General features: G+C 45.1%; 1 protein-coding gene across 2 annotated transcripts in view; it reads right to left on the bottom strand.

The window, feature by feature from the left end:
• CDK7 (cyclin dependent kinase 7) overlaps positions 1-21,373 on the bottom strand; it is a 210,639-nt gene that overhangs the window by 53,087 nt on the left and 136,179 nt on the right. For both annotated transcript variants that reach the window (XM_069223135.1, XM_069223141.1), the window contains one exon: positions 8,744-8,830. In XM_069223135.1, coding sequence (XP_069079236.1) covers positions 8,744-8,830 — 87 coding nt within the window. The remainder of the gene's footprint in view (positions 1-8,743; positions 8,831-21,373) is intronic.

Below are 21,373 nucleotides of genomic sequence, written 5' to 3'. Positions count from 1 at the left end.
AAACTTCACAAGAATGCAGACAGTTCATGGTCTATATTAAAGGTACAAATCACATTTCCAAAACAATTAATGAAGAAAGTTTCTCCTGCTCTCAGCTTCCTCTCAACTTCTTCTCCTCTTCTGCCAATTTTCACTTCCTCTATGCCAATAAATATGAGATCCTCCAACTGCCTTAATGTGTGTTCTGAGTGAAAGAAAGTGAACCACCATCTGGTATTTATTATCTAAATTCTTAATGGCCCTAATATGTTTCATCCAACAAACTTTTAATTTGTGCATAGTGGATCCTATGTATTGCTTGCCACAGACACATATTATCAAATAGACACTGTTAGAGGTATTACAATTTTAAAAAAGTGGTGATGTAATATGGTTTTTGCCCGAACGTGTCAACTGCTTTTTTTAACCTCTGAAACATATTTGCAACACATGCAGTTGTCACATTTGAAAGTACCTTTCAGTGGTCCTGCTAACCACCCCGTAGGAGTAGTTGTAGTAGAATAACTGATAAAGTAGTTAGGACTCAACATCCTACGTAAAGTAGGTGCCTTTCTGTATGCCATTATAGGTTTGTCTGTCAGTACTTCTCTGAGATCCAGATCTAACCTGAACACATCCCTATCCTTCTATAAACTATTGTATATTTGTCTATTCCCTTTGCTGTAAGTAGTTATGTATCTAACTTCTTTGTTAGAACCCACCCGATGTTTCACTTTGTCTTTCAGTAACTCTTCTCTTGCCTTATATCTAGCTGTCTGTACCGTTTGCCAATCATTTCCCCTTCCAAGAAACCTCACAGTGATGTTGGCTGCTTGAATTTCATATTCACCTTGGTGGCTACTGTTCCTTTCAGCTTGCAAAAATTCTCAAAAATAAATATTACTAATTTGCTTTTTGAGATGTCCTGAGTGTGCATGTAGAAGCAAATATGTCTAGGTCGGTTTACGATATAGTCTTGAGACCAACTTGTCATTATCCACATATAATTCAAGATCTAAGAAACAAATCGATGATTTGCTATATTCTAAACTCAATTTGATATTGAAACCATTGTTGTTAAGATAATCATGATAAACTTCCAGTGTCTCTACATCCCCTTTCCAGATGACAAAAATATAAGCTATGTAACGAGCCCAGTATATCAATTGGTTGTTCTCATACCGTGCCGGCCCAGGCATTCTCCCTCTTACACCAAGCCATAAACAGGTTGCCCTAGGAGGGAGCAAACCTGGAGCCCATGGCAGTTCCTCATAACTGATGATTCAAATCATTTTGATACAAATCATTCTGATACAAGAAAAAGTTATTGGTCAAAACTATTTCCACTAGATTAAACACCATTTGAGAATGCTGAATAAAACTTGCAGATCTAGTATACAGAAAACACTTGACTACTTTAATGCCACAACTATGTTCTATACTTGGGGATGAGCTACCTAGGTCCGTGGTGACCATGGTAATAATCAGAGTCCCATCACGCATTTGTCTTAAAAAGGCTTTTGTGTCTTTCATATAACACATGTTTTGGGAAACTGTCTCTTCTTCAGGGCTGAGCCGATATCCAATTCTGTTCTTTATTCTGTCAGCACGTTTCACAGTCCTTCATATGATACGTGGTACATATATATATATATGGAAAATGTCACCCAGTGTACATCTGTTCGTGGCATGAGACCTGCAGATTCACATGCTGTGCATTATCCTGCCATCTAGTGTTGGGCTCCGAGTGTTACAAGTTGTTTTTCTTCGAAGAAGTCTTTTCGGGTCACGAGACAGAGGGACTCCTCCCTTTCGGCTCCATTGCGCATGGGCGTCAACTCCATCTTAGATTGTTTTCCCCGCAGAGGGTGAGGTAGGAGTTGTGAATATAGTAACTGTGCCCATGCAATGTAGTAAGTATGTATGTACATAATGCGTTTTAAAATATTATTTATTTACAAATTTACAAGTTTACCATTTTCATTCAACTTATAACAGCTACAGGCTCCCGGGGAGGTGGGAGGGTGCATGTGAATCTGCAGCGTCTCATGCCACGAACAGATGTACATTGGGTAAATGACATTTTCCGTTCAATGGCATGTGTAGCTGCAGATACACATGCTGTGCATAGACTAGTAAGCAGTAATCTCCCCAAAAGCGGTGGCTTAGCCTGTAGGAGTTGAAGTTGTCTGAAATAATGTTTGTAATACAGCCTGTCCTACTGTGCTACTGTGGCTTGTTGTGTTGTTAACACATCTACACAGTAATGTTTTGTGAACGTATGAGGCGTAGACCATGTGGCTGCCTTACAAATTTCTGTCATAGGTATATTCCCTAAAAAAAGCCATTGTGGCGCCTTTTTTCCTAGTGGAATGCGCCTTTGGTGTAATAGGTAGATCTCTTTTTGCTTTGATGTAACAAGTTTGAATACATTTAACTATCCATCTGGCAATGCCTTGTTTGGATATAGGATTCCCTGCATGAGGTTTTTGGAAGGCTACAAACAATTGTTTCGTTTTGCGAAACGGTTTTGTTCTATCAATATAATACATTTGTGCTCTTTTAATGTCTAAAGTATGTAAGGCTCTTTCGGCTACTGAGTCTGGTTGTGGAAAAAAGACTGGGAGTTCCACTGTTTGGTTTAGGTGGAAGGGTGATATAACGTTTGGTAAGAATTTGGGATTTGTACGGAGAACCACTGTGTTTATGTATTTGTATAAAGGGTTCTTGTATAGTAAATGCTTGTATTTCACTTACTCTTCTAAGAGATGTGATAGCTATAAGGAAGGCTACTTTCTAAGTTAAGTATTGCATTTCACAAGAGCGCATGGGTTCGAATGGTGGTCCCATGAGCCTGTTAATACAATATTGAGGTTTCACGAAGGGACTGATGGTGTTCTCGGGGGTATGATTCTTTTTAATCCTTCCATAAAGGCTTTGATGACTGGGATTCGAAAGAGCGATGTTGAATGTTTAATCTGCAGATAGGCAGATATTGCTGTGAGATGTATTTTAATAGAAGAGAATGCTAGTTTAGATTTTTTGTAAGTGTAATAAGTAACTTACAATGTTTTTTGTGGAAGCATGTAGTGGTTGAATTTGATTATTGTGGCAGCAGTAAACAAATCTTTTCCATTTGTTTGCATAACAATTTCTTGTAGTAGGTTTCCTAGCTTGTTTAATGACCTCCATACATTCTTGTGTAAGGTCTAAGTGTCCAAATTCTAAGACTTCAGGAGCCAGATTGCTAGATTGAGCGATGCTGGATTCGGGTGTCTGATCTGTTTGTGTTGAGTTAACAGATCTGGTCTGTTTGGTAATTTGACATGAGGTACTACTGATAGGTCCAGCATTGTTGTGTACCACGGCTGGCGAGCCCAGGTTGGTGCTATGAGTATTAGTTTGAGTTTGTTTGGACTCAGTTTGTTTACCAGATAAGGAATGAGTGAGAGAGGGGGAAAAGCGTAAGCAAATATCCCTGACCAACTCATCCATAACGCATTGCCCTTGGACAGAGGGTGTGGATACCTGGACGCAAAGTTTTGGCATTTTGCATTTTCATTTGTTGCGAATAGGTCTATTTTTGGTGTTCCCCAGCGTATAAAGTAATCTTGTAGGATCTGGGGATGAATTTCCCATTCGTGTGTTTGTTGGTGAGCTCGACTGAGATAGTCAGTGAATTGGCTTTGAATACCTGGGATGTATTGTGCTATTACGCGAATGTGATTGTGAATTGCCCAATGCCAAATTTTCTGTGCTAAGAGACACAGTTGTGAGGAGTGTTTCCCTCCTTGCTTGTTGAGGTAATACATTGTCGTCATGTTGTCTGTTTTGACGAGAATGTGTTTGTGGGTTATCAGTGGTTGAAATGCTTTTAATGCTAGAAACACTGCCAACAGTTCTAAATGATTTATGTGCAGTTTTTGTTGATTGTCCCATTGTCCCTGTATACTGTGCTGGTTGAGGTGTGCTCCCCACCCCACATGGAAGCATCTGTTGTGATCACGTATTGAGGCACTGGGTCTTGGAATGGCCGCCCTTGGTTTAAATTTATAGGGTTCCACCATTGAAGCGAGAGGTGTGTCTGGCGGTCTATCAACACTAGATCTTGGAGTTGACCCTGTGCTTGCGTTCATTGTGTTGCTAGGCATTGTTGTAAGGGCCGCATGTGTAGTCTTGCGTTTGGGACAATGGCTATGCATGAAGACATCATGCCTAGAAGTTTCATTACAAACCTCACCTGGTAGTGTTGGTTTGGTTGGATGTTTAATATTGTATTGCGGAACGCTTGTACCCTTTGCGGACTTGGAGTGGCAATCACCTTTTGTGTGTCGAGTGTTGCTCACAAGTATTGTTGTATTTGGGGTGGTTGTAGATGTGATTTTTGGTAATCTATAGAGAACCCTAGTTCGTGTAGAGTTTCTATAACGTATTGTGTGTGAAGAAGACATTGTTGCCGAGTGGTGGTTTTTATTAACCAATCGTCTAAGTAAGGGAATACGTGCATGTGCTGTCTCCTGATATGAGCGGCTACTACTGCAAGGCATTTTGTGAATAACCTTGGGGCTGTTGTTATCCCGAATGGTAAGACCTTGAATTGGTAATGCACGCCCTGGATTACAAACCTTAAGTATTTCCTGTGAGAAGGATGTATGGGTATGTGGAAATATGCATCCTTGAGATCTAACATTGACATGTAGTCCTGTTTTTTGAGCAAGGGAATCACGTCTTGAAGTGTTACCATGTGGAAGTGATCTGATTTGATGTAGAGATTCAGGCCCTGATTCTAACCCCGGCGGTCTTCGACCGCCGGGGCGAGGGTCGGCGGTGCCCCGCAGGGCATTCTGACCGCGGCGCTTTGGCCGCGGTCAGAAAGGGTAAACCGGCGGTCTCCCGCCGGTTTACCGCTGCCCTCAGAATCCCCCATGGCGGCGCAGCTTGCTGCGCCGCCATGGGGGATTCTGACCCCCCCTACCGCCATCCTGTTCATGGCGGGAAAGCCGCCATGAACAGGATGGCGGTAGGGGGGGTCGCGGAGCCCCTGGGGGCCCCTGCCGTGCCCATGCCAATGGCATGGGCACGGCAGGGTCCCCCGTAAGAGGGCCCCGCAAGGTATTTCAGTGTCTGCCTTGCAGACACTGAAATACGCGACGGGTGCTACTGCACCCGTCGCACCTTCCCACTCCGCCGGCTCGATTACGAGCCGGCATCCTCGTGGGAAGGGAGTTTTTCCCTGGGCTGGCGGGCGGTCTTTTGGAGACCGCCCGCCAGCCCAGGGAAAAACTCATAATACCCTCTGCGGTCTTCTGACCGCGGAGCGGTATTATGGGGGCGGAATTCTGGCGGGCGGCCTCCGCCGCCCGCCAGAATTAGAATGACCCCCTCAGTGTCCTGAGGTCTAATATGGGTCTTGTTTTTCTTTGGAATTAGGAAATACAGGGAGTAGACACCTGTTCCTTTTTGATGGTTGGGTACTAGTTCTATTGTAACAATGCTTGGACTTCTAGTTGTAATAGGTCTAAGTGGTGTTTGGACATATTGTGTGCTCTTGGGGGCACATAGGGTGGGAAATTTAGGAATTCTATGCAATAACAACCATGTTGGATAATGGCTAGGACCCATGCGTCCGTAGTTATGTTTGTCCAGTTGAGGTAGTATGCGGTAAGTCTCTCTCTCCCCCACCCCCCCCCCCGGTGTTGAGTGGTGGGGGTTTGTGACATTGGAGTCACTGTTTGGCTTGAGGAGTTTTAGGGCTTTGGAATTTCCCCATTGCCTTTGGGAATTGTCCACCCCTGTATGATCCTCGAAAACCTCCTCTTTGGTACTGCCCCTGATATGTGGGTCTGGCTTGTGAGGTGGAAGGCTCTGTGGTCTGGGAACGAAACCCCCCTCTAAATTGTGGCCTTCTAAAAGTGCCTCTGTTTTGTGGGGAGTAGAGCGCGCCCATGGCTTTGGCCGTGTCAGTGTCCTTTTTGAGCTTTTCGATTGCCGTATCCACCTCCGGCCCAAACAATTGTTCTTGGTTAAACGGCATATTTAGCACAGCTTGCTGGATTTCCGGTTTAAACCTGAGCTCCGTAACCATGCGTACCTGCGAATGGTTACCTCAGTGTTCACTGTCCGCGCTGCTGTGTCTGCCGAGTCCATTGCAGACCTTATTTGGTTGTTGGAAATCGCTTGACCTTCCTCAACAACATGTTGGGCACGTTTTTGATGTTCCTTGGGCAAGTGCTGTATTATATGTTGCATCTCGTCCCAGTGTGCCCTGTCGTAGCGAGCCAGTAGAGCCTGAGAATTGGCAATCGGCCATTGATTGGCTGCCTGTGCTGCTACCCGTTTACCTGCAGCATCGATTCCGACTTTCCTTGTCGGGCGGTGGTGCGTCTCCTGACGATTGAGAGTTTGCCCTCTTTCTGGCTGCTCTCACGACCACCTTTCACTGGGTCCTGGAACACCTGTTTGGCGTGCTTTAGCATGCCTGGGAGCATTGGCAAACTTTGGTACGAGCTGTGAGTGGATGCCAAGGTGTTAAATAAGAAGTAGTCTTCTATCGGCTCCGCATGCATTGCTACATTATGGAAAGTAGGTGCCCTTGATAACACCTGCATATATGCAGTGCTGTCTTCTGGTGGTGACGGCCTTGCCGGGTAGCAATCGGGACTGTTGTCTGAGACCGGTGTATCATGTAAGTCCCATGCATCCGGGTCATCTTGGGTCATCCCCGGGAGTGTTGGTGATTGGATTGGGGGTGTTGCTACTGGGGACAGTTGTGGTGAGTGCAGTGGTGAAGGCTGTGGCGAAAACCTTGGTGGTGTTTTGTCCCTTGCCATTTTTGCCTTTGGCTGCATTTCCGACCCCTGAAAAGCTAGCTTTCTTTTTATTTTTATTGGAGGAAGAGTTTGAATTTTACCAGTCTCTTTCTGGATGTGCAGACTCCTTTGAGTATGGTCTGGCTCTCCCATACTTAATTCCTGCTCAAACCTTGCATTTGGCTGGAAAGTCTGTGCTCTTCTGTGTAGGAGCCTATTTTCGGTTCCGAGGCTGCATGTTTCGACACCGAAGATTACGGTAAGCTCTTTTTCGGCTCCGAGGAAACCTTTTTTACTTTGGGGGTGTCAAACTCTCGCTGTCGAGATGGTTCGGAGCCGGTATCTCGACCGGAGTAGGATGTCTTCGGCTGTTGGGAGGCCTTTTTCGGTGCCGATGTTTGGTCACCGTGTTTCCGGGTTAAGCCATGGCCTGTTGACAGTGGCATCCCCTTGGCTTTTATAATTTTGGAGTGAGTCTTGGCCAGGGCAGATTTACTTAAAGTTTTTTGCTGCACCTTCGGCTGCTCACTTTCGGAGTCGTGCTCTGGGGTGCCCATAAATGGGCGGGGCTAATCAGTGCTTATGACTACTGATAAGGAACCCCCTAGAAGAGAAATGTACATGCTGTTGACTTCTTAGATTCACCCTTGCGACACAAAAACAACACCACTGAGACTGTAAAAACAGCACTGTGGAGAGGAGAGTTTCAACATGTCGAAGATTATGATAAGGGCAGGACTGCAACCATGTTTATTGCAGAATCTGACACCATTTTCAAACCAAATTCCAAAAGATATACGTTTTCAGATGCTTATTGATGGAAACAAAAATCCTAAAGAAATCTAGAAACCAAGCATGCATGGAAGACACAAACTGGAGTGTTAAGTAATGTGTAAAACAAGTGGACTCTACGGGCCCCCACCCTGAATTTCTTGGTCTAATACTCCACTCCCTTTACTATAATTTTGTTTATTGCCAATTTATTTAATGGGAAAATGGGAGTGGCTTGGCTGAACAAAATACTGTACTTCAAATGTTGCTGTCCCAGCGTTAAGAACAAACCCCGGCCAAGTTATCACAATATTTACAAAACCTTCAAAGCCATAGGGCTCCACTGGGTAAGAGACAAACACATCGGAGGAAAAATAAAATAAAAGCTATATGCGAAAAATCCATGTGGATTTCAGGTATGCTGGTTTTGTAATGAAGTGAGTCTGAAACCAATTCGAAATGGTCTTCTGGCTGTAACTGCTGTAGGGGACTTTAGTTTCTGGTTTTATAGTGGGTGCTGCTCAGTGATTACTGCAATGTTCATATTCCCTGGTAGGCATGGGAATGTTTGACATAATTTTAAAGAGTAGGCTCTCCAATTTCTAATTATGTCCTTCATTTTTTATAGGGTTTTCCCTAAGAAAAAAACCAAAATAATCCCTTGGCTCTAGTTTAATCTGCAGATAGATCTCCAGAAAACATTAACCCAATTCAATACTTTCAAGGCTTTAGCCAAAAAACAAAAATAGATAAAACTGCTTGGCCCTAGCAGGGTCAGGATGATCCTACAACAGTGGAGTTGTTCACTGGTTGGCATCAAGAGGAGCTATACTCGGATTTAGAAAGAGGGAGGCCATACACTATACAAACACTCTTGCCTCTACGTCTTATTCTGCTCTAGGATTATCTAGAAATGTTACATTAAACGTACAGTTCTCAACTTTACAAATCAAAAGTGTTTCTTGGGCATGTTCCAGAGTGAACCTGTAGAAAATAGCCGAGGCACAAGAAGAGGAATTCGTAGGTGGGCAATGTTGCAGTTAGAGATGAATAATTCACTTAGGATATTCTTTAGCTTGAGTGTTGCAAAATTTAAGATGGAAACATGCAGTGAAGTGAAAATGTACACAACTATTTCCATCAATCTAAAAAGGTCTAGGACGCTGTGAAATTAATAAACTTACAGGCCACTGTTCTTCTACTGGTGTACCCAAAGTCTCAAATATTCGTGTTAGTTGATCTAGATCTGAATCTCCTGGAAGAAAAGGAACCTGAAAAGCAAAAGGATATACATATAGCTGGTCACAAAAACTGTATCTGGATTTGATGAAGCAATTTATTTACAAATTAGCATGTGTATACTTTACAACAGAAGGCAAATTGCTCAGTATCAGAACGTTGCACTTCTTCCAATATTAACAACTGTCACTTAATACCACGCTTTTGTCACAAATAAGTGCAGTAAACGTCATGTTACTATTCAATAATTTACAGTCACTCCGTTTTTAGACCCTCACAAAGATGAAAGGATTCTGAGATTCAAAACTGTGATCTTCTGGACAGACAGACACTGCAAGCATTTAACTCACCAAGCCATCATAAGACATGCAATAATCCAGTTACCTGGCAACTTCCCCCACAAGGCTATCAAGACCATTGTAACCATTTAATACAAAAGTGCTGCAGATAATCCCAGGCTAAATGGTATCTTGAGCTCGTACCCAGACCATGAATGTTGACTTTGCATTGCTGTTCTCCAGGGCATAATATGGAGTCCTTCAGTTAACCCTCAAGTTTTTCACTACTTCCCAGAGTAACACTTCTTTTGACAGCAAAGTGCAAATTTAGGTTTGGATCGGACTGTACTGTTCAATTTTTCACACTGCTGCTTGCATGAAACCAGATTCCCGAGAACTTAGTTGTTAAACACCTGTTATGTGCTGTACTGTGTTTTGAGCATCAGGTCCTAGTGGGTGCCCATGCAAATGATTCAGTCCTTTTCCCCTCAACTGTAGCCTTCCTTCTGTGGACTATGCTTGTCTTCCGTGTCTGTCCATGGCCCTCAGGCTAATTGAATGGTAAGTAGTCTCTCCCTGTGGGATCTAGGAGTCGAGTACAACCCCTGTCCTTAGAGAATGACCTGCAACTGCGCTCGAATCGACCATCAGCCAACCCCCCTGGTAGACTTTTGGACTGTAAATTGCATTTTTGCATGGCTCAGCCTATACGGTTCTGATTTTAACATTACTGTTTGAACTGAAAAATGCAACCCTGAAAGTGTTATCTGCCAAAAGAATTCTCTTGCTCGAAACTGTATGTGATACGCTATGTTTTAGCATTCGAGCCCTAGTGAGCCACCCCATTTCTGATTCAGCCCTCTACCTCCTCAAAGCTGTATAGTTCCCCCCCCAAAAAAAATACTGCTGCTTCTCATCCCTGCTTGACCGTTGGCTTGCTAGTCATATGGTCTATAATCCATCCCACTAGGCTCTAACCTTTATTACTCCTTCAGTTCAAGTGTCACTATGAAGGGTAAAGAGGTTAAGGGTATCTTCCTCTGTCATCTTCCCTGCTTGGGCATGCTACAGCGAGATATGGACTTAGGTCAGAAACTGTTCCATAGCACATTCATATCCTTCCTTCAACTATACCCGCTGCTTCGCCTTTCTTATAAAGCTAAAATAATTCCTTCTGCAGATTCACTGTTGGTTCCTTTTCTTTGGTTCCTGAATGGGACACCATTTAGTGAGAGTGAGAGAGAGAGAGAGGAGAGAGACCATCACCACTCGAAAGTCAAGTCCACATGCCCATAAATGTGTGGAGTCTCACGTTTCCTTAGGTCTTGCATTTTCTTCGATTGCACCATCAGTGCATCTGGATGGACCCCACAGATATATTATGTGACATCTTCCATTCTCATTGGGTTGCTTCTCAGCCATTCCTGGTATGTTTCTCACAACAAATGCTATGCCCCAACAGTGGCAAAAGCAAAAACGTTGTCTTGGGCCCAGCAAAACATTTCCTTTCCTTCTAATCTGGCTTGTGGATTTCAGCACCCCTCACTGAACCCCACTGGAAAAAAACATATTTTGGGTATAGTCTTCAATAGGAAATTTTATGTCAGGACCAGAGGCTCCTATTATGCTTTCTAATCTTGCTTTATTTCAATAGTAGCAGTCAAGAACGTAACAACTACAACTCCCAAAGGCACAGCACAAGTTAGTCAATGGAAAAAAAAACAATGAGCATCATAACCAATCATAGACCAGATGAGTGTATAAGGACCTGCTTGACTTTAAACGGCCCTCTTTTCTTGCTGTTCCAGTCAAGATGAACAAGTTACTTACCTTCGGTAACGACTTTTCTGGTGGATACATAAGCTACCTGTGGATTCCTCACCTAATGAATACTCCCATGGCGCCAGCATTCGACGGAAATCTTCTTCCTAGTCTCTGCACGTCGACGAGGACGTCACTCTAGCCCACGCGACGCCGTCTGACGTCATACAGGCAATAAGAGGTCCTCGACGACGTGCCGACGTCAGTACCAACAATTTTTTACGTGCATGAGAACAACAACCCAATGCAATGAAAGAGCAAGGTAAAATACCATAACATTGTAAAATACACAACATTGCAATGAATAGCTGTAAATTTAATATAACTCTCTCTCTCTTTTTTTTTTTTTTTTTTAAACCAACAAATATATGCAAATCATGTATATACACAAAGATATATACATATATATATATATATATATATATATACAGATAAAAATACACAAATATCCATATATACAACATCTACTGCAACCTTGAAGACCAGGAGGAGCACACTCAAGGATTACTTGGTAAGACCAGAAAGGCAACGGGGAGGCGGGTGGGACCGTGAGGAATCCACAGGCAGCTTATGTATCCACCAGAAAAGTCGTTACCGAAGGTAAGTAACTCGTTCTTCTGATGGATGCAACTACCTGTGGATTCCTCACCTAATGAATAGAGTCCCAAAGCAGTACCACGCCCGGTGGCGGGTGCCTAAATGGTCAAACCAAGAAATCCTGCAGCACTGACCGTGCAAAATGGCCGTCCCTTCTAACCTCAGAATCCAAACAGTAATGTTTCACAAAAGTGTGAAGGGACGACCAAGTTGCGGCCTTGCAGATGTCGACCACAGGAACACCTCTGGCCAAGGCCGAAGTGGCCGACTTCGCTCTGGTGGAATGAGCTCTAATGCCCTCAGGAGGATCCTTCTTTGCCAAAGAGTAACAGATTTTAATGCAAAGAACAACCCACCTGGATAGTGTTCTCTTGTGGACTGCCTTTCCTCTCCTCTTGCCCACGTATCCAATGAACAGCTGATCCTCCAGCCTGAAACCCTTCGTTCTATCAATAAAGAAGCTTAACGCTCTCTTTGGGTCCAGCCGGTGCAGTCTTTCTTCCTCTTTAGAAGGATGAGGCGGAGGATAGAACGTGGACAAAGTAATTGTCTGAGCCAAATGGAAAGGTGAAACAACCTTCGGGAGGAAAGCAGCCTTGGTCCTCAACACCACCTTATCCCCATAAAAAGTTGTATAAGGGGGCTTTACCGATAAGGCCTGCAACTCACTCACTCTCCTTGCAGATGTTATAGCAACCAGGAAGACTGTTTTTATAACCAAATACCTTTCAAGAATCTGACAACAATAGGGGATTTAAATAACGATGGTTGGTCTGGAAGACATATGAAGGCTGACAAGGCCGATAAATAACCCTTAATCGTAGCCACTGCACAACCTTTCTGCGCTAGAAACAGAGCAAAAGACAAAACGTCCGATAGATGAGCTTGTAAGGGATTAATCTGCTTCTCTCCACACCACGCCACAAATTTAGACCACCTATTAGCGTAGATAGATTTAGTGGAGTGTCGCCTGGCCGCTAATATAACATCCACTACATCAGGCGGGAGCGAGAAGGAACTCAGGTTGCCCCGTTCAATCTCCAGGCATGTAGGTGCAGACTCTGGAGGTTGGGGTGTAAAACCCGCCCCTGCGACTGCGAGAGGAGGTCTGCCCTGATAGGGAGACGGAGCGGAGGGCACATTGAGAGTTGGAGAAGGTCTGAGTACCACACCCTCCTTGGCCAATCCGGAGCTATTAAGATTACTAGAGCCCGGTCTTGGCGAATCTTCCTCAATACTCGAGGAATCAAGGGTATGGGAGGAAACACGTAAAACAACTGGCCGCACCAGGTTATTTGAAACGCGTCCCCCAACGCTCCCTGCATCGGATACTGGAGGCTGCAGAATAACGGACAATGCGCATTCTCCAGAGTGGCAAACAGATCTACCCGAGGAAACCCCCACCTTTGGAAGATTAAACGGACTTGATCTGGATGGAGACGCCACTCGTGGTCTGCCGAGAATTGGCGACTGAGACTGTCCGCACGTACATTCAAGACCCCGGCCAGATGATTTGCTACCAAGCAAATCTGATGGTCCTTTGCCCAGGACCATAGTCGAAGAGCTTCTCTGCAGAGAAGGTACGACCCTACTCCTCCCTGTTTGTTTATGTACCACATCGTGGTAGTATTGTCCGTTAGGACCTGTATCGACTGCCCACGAAGGGAAGGGAGGAAGGCCTTGAGAGCCAGACGTACAGCCTGTAACTCTAACAGATTGATATGAAACATCTGTTCCTCTGGAGACCAAAGGCCTTTGATCTCCAGATCCCCCAGATGAGCTCCCCACCCTAGAGTGGAAGCATCCGTTATGACCGTGGCCACTGGTGGCGACTGCTCGAACGGCTTTCCTTGTGAAAGATTGTTGCTCGCAATCCACCACTTCAAGTCCACAGCAGCATCTCTGGAGATCTTGACAGCACCCTTTAGATCCCCTTTGTGTTGAGACCACTGCCTTCGGAGGCACCACTGAAGAGCCCTCATGTGCCAGCGAGCATGCGTGACCAACAGAATGCAGGAGGCAAACAGACCGAGCAGACGAAGGACCTTGAGGACTGGAACTACCGCTCCATTTCGAAACATTGGAACCAATTCCTGAATATCTTGAATCCGCTGAGGCGGGGGAAAAGCTCGACCCAATGTTGTATCCAGTACTGCCCCTATGAACAGGAGGCGCTGAGAGGGCTCCAGGTGAGATTTGGGCTCGTTCACCGAAAAACCCAGGTCGAACAACAACTGAGTCGTTGACTGCAGATGATGCGACACAAGCTCCGGAGACTTGGCTTTGATCAACCAGTCGTCCAAGTAAGGAAATACTGCTATCCCCTTCCTTCTGAGCTCTACCGCAACCACCGACATCACCTTCGTGAAGACTCGAGGTGCTGAAGTAAGACCAAACGGAAGGACCGCAAACTGATAGTGCTGCGATCCTACCACAAACCGGAGATACTTCCTGTGTGACTTGAGTATCGGGATATGAAAGTAAGCATCCTGCAAGTCGACAGACACCATCCAATCTTCCTTGTTCAACGCCTAAAGCACCTGAGCTAGGGACAGCATCTTGAACTTTTCCTGTTTGAGGAACCAATTCAAGATCCTCAGATCCAGGATTGGTCTCAACCGACCATCCTTCTTGGGAATCAGGAAATACCTCGAGTAACAACCTCGACCCCTTTCCTGCTCTGGGACCAACTCCACCGCGCCCTTTGAAAGGAGGACTTGTACCTCCTGTTCTAGCAACAGGAGGTGTTCTTCTGAACAATAAGATGGGTGAGGCGGGATGGGGGGCGGGAACTCCCGAAAGGGAAGGGTGTAGCCTTTTCCCACAATACTGAGAACCCAAGTGTCCGTTGTAATAGTCTTCCACTTGCGGAGAAAATGCCGTAATTTTCCCCCGACAGGAGAGGAGTGAGTGGGAAATGGTGGAAGCCTAAGGCTTTCCCTGCTGCACCCCTCCTTAGGACGAGGAAGAGGCAGAGTGCTGCTGAGAGGCTCCTCTGGTGCGGGCCCTACCTCTCCCTCTAAAAGATCTATAGGGATGGGAAGAGGCAGGTTGCTGGAATTTCCCCCGAAAGGAGGAGGAGGAGGAAGAGCCACGCCCAAATCCACGAAACCTCCTGAAAAATCTAGAAGAGGCAGAGGAAGAAGGAGCTTGGAGTCCTAACGATTTGGCTGTGGCCCTGCTCTCCTTAAATCGCTCCAAGGCCGAATCAGCCTTGGCCCCAAACAGTTTGTCCCCATCAAAAGGGAGATCCAATAGGGTTGACTGCACATCCGCAGAAAACCCCGAATTACGGAGCCAGGCCTGTCTCCTTGCCACCACAGCCGTGCCCATTGCTCTGGCCACCGAGTCGGTCGTGTCCAGCCCAGACTGAATAATCTGGGTCGCGGCAGCCTGGGCGTCCGAAACAACATCCAAAAGACCCTGGGGAAGCTCCGTAAATGATGAGGAAATGTCATCCATCAGAGCATGGATATATCTCCCCAGAATACAAGTTGCGTTGGTGGCCTTCAACGCCAGACTGCAGGACGAAAAAAAATTATTGGACTGCGCATCCAGCTTCTTCGAGTCCCTGTCCCCAGGCACCGTCGGGAAAGAACCAGGCGCTGATTTAGATGAACAGGAGGCCTGCACCACCAAGCTCTCAGGTGTAGGGTGTCTAGAAAGAAAACCAGGGTCAGATGGTGCAGCTCGATACCTCCTGGCCACGGTCCTATGCACCGCTGGGGAAGATACTGGTCTCTTCCACACCTCTAGCACCGGATCCAGCAAAGCGTCATTGAACGGCAAGAGAGGCTCCGCCGCAGCTGAGGCCGGATGTAGCACCTCTGTCAAAAGATTCTGCTTTGCCTCTGCCACCGGCAAAGGTAGGTCCAGAAAGTTAGCTGCCTTCCGTACCACAGCGTGAAAGGAAGCAGCCTCCTCCGTGTATTCCCCTGGAGACGAAAGATCCCACTCGGGGGAAGTGTCCAGCCCACTGGCTGTATCCAGACCATGCAGTCCATTACCCGAGTCCTCTAGTTCTCCTTCCTCCAGGACTCGTTGGTACTCCTGCTCCTCTAATAAACGGAGAACACGTCTCCTCGAATGAAGCCTCTGCTCGATACGCGGAGTCGACATGGCCTCCGCCGAAGTCGAAGATCGGCGCCGATCCCCAGAAGCAACCGACGCTGCGTCCGGCGCCACAGGTAACTTCGGCGCCGATGAAAGAGCAGGGCGTAGAGAACACGGAGCTGATGGACCCACCGGAGTCACAGGACGAAATCCCGACGTCGAAGGGATGGAAATCTCCTGGGCCAATCCCTCTGAAGCCACCGGAGCGGCCACCGGCGCCGAGCCCACGTTCCCAAAAGGGAGAAAGGGCATAAAGGGTGCCGGCCGTAGAGGCGCAGGATCACCCAATGAAAAGGCCAAAGGGCCAGCCGGAGCACCCCCTGGAGCCATCTGTTGGAAGATGGTATACATTGCATTTAGGAATGCAGTACTATCGGCTCCAGGGGTGGGAAAAGCCGGATACTGGGGTGCCTGTATTGGAGGCGACCCCGACCTCGACGTCTGCGACGCCAGAGACAACACCAGAGGCTGCACCACTTCAATCACCGACGCCTGTCCAGGTGAAGTCGGTGACGCCGGAGAGGGCAACGGCGTCGACGGATGCGGCGTGACTGTGGGACTGACCTCCCAAGTCCTCCGGCGCCGATCCGAAGACCTGGAACGAGTCTCCTTGCTTGAATGGCGCCATGAATCTCTACGGCGCCGGGAGTCTCGATGACGCCGATGCCTTGGCGAAGAAGACTTCTTGCGATGTTTTTCTTTCTTTGACTTCGCCATAAACAACTTAGCCTCACATTCCTTGAGGGCCTTTGGATTCATGTGCTGGCATGAATCGCAAGTCGAGACGTCGTGGTCGGAGCTCAAACACCAAAGGCAGTCGGAGTGCGGATCCGTAACCGACATCTTGCCCCCACACTCATGACAAGGCTTAAAACCCGACTTTCTCTGCGACATTATTACTGCAGAGAAGGACTACGCAGCAAAAAATACACTGTAACCACGAAAGTAACAGTTGCTCCCTCGAAGATAACCGTTTCGAATGCACGGAAAAAAGGGAACTGACGTCAGCACGTCGTCGAGGACCTCTTATTGCCTGTATGACGTCAGACGGCGTCGCGTGGGCTAGAGTGACGTCCTCGTCGACGTGCAGAGACTAGGAAGAAGATTTCCGTCGAATGCTGGTGCCATGGGAGTATTCATTAGGTGAGGAATCCACAGGTAGTTGTATCCATCAGAAAAGTACCTTTTCTTTCAGTTTCATGTATGGTCATTTAATTAAATTAATAGCGGTACCGTGCTAGAGAGTCTCGTGCTCTTCATTCCATTTGTCCTTGCTGCGCACTGACAGCACACTTGGTTTCTTGGACTCACCGCCATTACTACGCCGGGTTTGCCTGTGGTGTACATTGGGTTCTTTCGCTCTACTAGTCTCCACACTTGTTTTGCCTTTATTGTGCTCTCCTCAACAGTGTTCAAAGCCTTCATTCCGACAGCATTTCTCCCATCTGCTTCATGCGACATGTAGGAGCTTCTGTTTAATCCTACGGGGCTCTGCATTGTCACTCGAGGGCGAGACCTTCTTTCCGTTTCCTCAAAGGGCGCGGCCCGTCGCTCCACCTTCGCTTACCGATCTCTAGAGACAAGTAAATGTCCCGTGGGCATGTTTATTCTATATTTTCACTCCCCCCTTCAAGTTCTGCTGCAATTGTAACCTTTTCCTGCCTTTTCGAATTTCTCTTTATTTTAAAATGGAAATTGAGAGCTCCCCTTAAATGCAGGAAGTAGATGACGATGGGGAAGCTTTAAAGAATTACTTGAATGATTTTATTCACTCTTCGTTTGAGCAAGCCTTTTCGGCTTCCATGGAAAAAATGGACAAAAACATTGAAAATTCTATGAAAAGTATGATGTCACAGACTTTACTGGCCCATTCTGCGGGGCAAAGCAGAAAATGAAAATCTATTTCTTTACCTTCCAAAAAGACATGACATCAATGAGTGGTTCGGAACATTTGACCAGTGAGATTCCAACACTCCAGAAATTCCTTAATGCACACTAAGTGTAAATGAAAAACTAAAACATATTCAAGATGCTCTCCAAAAATTGATTATTTCAAATATTTTGGACACTATTGAGGACACTGGTGATGCAGATGTTGATGACGACGCTCTGGGGTTCCATGACCTTTTCTCTTCTCCTCTAATATAGGATTGATCCCTTTCTAGCCAAGATGGTTCTAGATGATGAGGGCACTCCTATGTTTGATTCCTCCCTTATCCGGCATCCTAATTCCAAAGAATGGTTTCCTGCTTCCCATGTAGGGGATTATATTTCTTCAAGGCTCCGTCAACTCCTGGATAAACAAACCAGGAGTATATTAAGATTGGAATGTCCCAGACCTTCTCTCTCCTCAAATATTACTTCCACTCCTACCATTTTTGACTTTCATTTCAAAATTTGGCAAAGACCCTCAAAAGGGTGTTGACAAAGCCTAGGCTCCTTGTCAAGACAAGCTTCTGGATATAGTGGGCCCTCTCTCTCGTATTTTTGATTTAGTTGAATTCGCTAGATCGAACAACAATGATATTGACCCTCAAGATCGGTCCGTGTGGATTCAGAGAACCTTCTCCTTACTTGGCAATGCTACCTCTGCTATAACGCACAAAAGACGGAAAGGTCTACTTTTAAAGTTGGACCCTAAATTGGCTAATCTGGCTACCCTCGATGCAGGCATAAAGACCAAGGTCAACTTTTCAGAGACTCCTTCATCAAAGATCTTGGTAGATACGTTTCCACCTTTCGTTCCATTGACAAAGCTCAACAATCCTTGAAAAAAGCTGTGGGTTTTTGCATGGGGCAGTGAAGGAAGAAGCTACTTTATCATACGGCCTACCGTAATCAGAGATACAAAGGCTACTTCAACAACTCAGTCTACTACCAAGATTATAAACCGCACTTCTATCCTCAAAGAGGCAGAGGTTTCAGAGGTTGTGGACATAAGAACTCCAGAAACACACGTCAACAAGGTAAGCCTTCCTTCTGGCCATCCTCCTGTGGGTGGTCGTCTTCAGTTATTTCTCACAAAATGGCAAACCATAACAGCAGATCCCTGGGTCTTACAAACAATTCAGAGCTATCAGACAGAATTCTAGCCACCTCAATTCCAAGAAATCTTTCCACCTTCCCCAAAGTTCTCTTTAGAGATGGAAAATCTAATATTGTGAGAAATCCCATCTCTTCTTCTGAAACAAGCAATTCAGATCTTGTCCCCAGACCTATCAGGCTTTTTCAGTTACTGGTGCAGAAAAATAACTAAAAGTTGCGTCCAGTAATCAATCTGAGACTTTTCAATAAATTCGTATCATATCGACATTACAAAATGGAAACTATAATTCATCTCAGACATTCTTTACGTCAACACAACTGGATGGTAAGACTAGATTTACAGGGAGCTTACCTAACAATCCCCATACATTCTGCTCACAGGACATTCCTTCAACTCCAATGGCAGGGGAAAACGTACCAGTTTTATTTCCCCTTTCTTTCGGCCCCATGGTGTATCACAAAGATGATGAAACCTGTAGTTACTTACCTCAGATCTCTAGGCATCAGAATGATAATTAACCTGGACGACATCTTGATTATGAGCCAAAACATTAATCTTCTTCGATCCCATCTTCTTCTAGTTTGTTTTCTTCTCACACATTTGGGTTTTCTTCTCAACACAGAAAGATCAATTATGATCCCCACTCAGCAAATCAAATTTCTATGTTTTCTAGCAAACTTGTCAAGCGATCCTTTACATCTCCCTCAATCAAAAGACAATATAAACAAGGTAGAGATGCGCCATTTTAAAAAAAAAATAATAATAATTTCGCTCAGATCGCTAGCAAAAATAGTAGGCCTTCTATCCTTTCCATCCAGACAATTTTCCTGGGTCTGCAACACCTCAAAATTTGACATCTTTACAAAGGTTTAGCTTATTCAGATTTTATCGACATAGATCCAGAATCCCATTCAGAACGTCAATGGTGGATAGACCATTTAAATGCCAAGAACGGCAGGACTACCTCTGCATCAGTCCCCGATCTTGTATTAGAAGCAGATGCAACTAAGACAGGATGGGGTGCCCATTGTGGCACAATCTCGACTGGAGGTACATGGTATGTTGGAGTCCAAATAGCATATCAAATGTTTATAGATGTTAGCAGGCTCCTTTGCAATGAAAAGCCTGGCAAAAGACAAAACCCAATGTTCCATTCTCCTTCGCATGGACAACATTTCGGCAGTACGTTACGTAAATCTTCTGTGTGGCACCAAATTCAGACCACTTGCAGAACTAGCAAAGAGCTTTTGGGAGTCTTGTGGTCAAAGTAGAATATTTACCGGCAACCTGAATTCCATTGCAGATTGGCACTCCAGACATCTGTGAGACTGCAGCGATTGGAAACTTTTACCCTCCATCTTCCTATCTCCCTCCCAAAAGTGGGGTCCTTTTGACATAGATCTCTTCATTTCTCGACTCAACTCTCAACCTCTGTGATTCTTCATCCAGATCCTCTAGCCTTAGCTACAGATGGGTTCTTACAGGATTGGTCCAATTTTCAGATTATGCATTCCCATTTTTCCTCATGAAAAATCCTCGCCCAAACAAGATGCCAACAAGCTACTATACTAATAGTGGTTTCCTTCTGGCAATCTCAGATTTCGTTTCCCCATTTGCTAGAACTAATTATCAACTTTCCTGTCCTGCTCCCATTCTTTCCCAGTCTTCTTCTAGACTCTGGGCCATCCCTACAATCTAATTCTCAACAATTCTCATACTCTCTCTGCTTGGAAAATAGCAGGTCTTCCTAACCTTTCCTCAGCCTTTTGTCTGAAGCTTCAGAATTCATTACTAAAGCCTGGGCTTTGGGAATAACTAAAGCATACAAGTCGGCTTGGTCTTTATGGTCTAGCTGGTGTCTGGAAAAACATATCAATCCCTTTTCAGCAGATATAATTTATATTGTAAATTTTTTGGCTGCAAAAGCCAGTACAGGCAAGTCTTACAGAACGATAAACCTTTATAGATCAGCCGTTTTGCTGAATCATCCACACATCGTTGGAAAACCAGTTGAACATCCGCTTGTTTTTCTTCTTTTAAAGGGAGTAACATTTTCTAAACCTACTCTTCCGAAACATACAAAATTGAGGGATGTAGATGTAGTGTTAAAATAGTTTGTTTCTTGGCCTGACAATACATCTTTGCCCCTTGAAATGCTTTCTGTTAAACTCACTATGTTGTTATGTTTGGTTTCCATTAAATATTTATCTGATGTTAAAACTTTGGATGTTTTTGGGGTGATGTTCACAGTTAACAGACACACAAAGACCAACCTAAATTCAGTATTTTATCCTTATTTTCCAGATCATCCCAAGCTTTGTGTTGGTCTATGTCTTAAAGAGTATTTACAACTGACCTCAGAACTTCCTCTCAGTCCCAACTCCTTAACTCTTTTCGTAAACCTCATTTTCTTGTGTCTTCTGCCACTCTAGCTCGTTGGGTTAGATGGGTCATGTCCTTAGCAGGTATTGATACCTCTGTCTTTGGAGCCCATTTCTCTAGGGGTGCTATGGCCTCTAAAGCCTTTTCGGCATGTTCCAGAATTGAGGACATTCTGACATCAGCGGATTGGTCTAATGAGAAAGTGTTCAAAGTGTTTTATTGCAAATCTGTTCACACTGTAGCTTCTTTAGTAATTAGCATGCTTTATAAAAGCATAATAGGAGCCTCCAGTCTTGATATAAAATGTATATTTTCCCAAAAATTATAACTGAAAGTCT

Source organism: Pleurodeles waltl, chromosome 1_1 (assembly GCF_031143425.1).
Source record: "Pleurodeles waltl isolate 20211129_DDA chromosome 1_1, aPleWal1.hap1.20221129, whole genome shotgun sequence".
NCBI lineage: Eukaryota > Metazoa > Chordata > Amphibia > Caudata > Salamandridae > Pleurodeles > Pleurodeles waltl.
The sequence above is the reverse complement of the archived record's forward strand: the minus strand, read 5'-3'. Positions and strand labels throughout refer to the sequence as shown.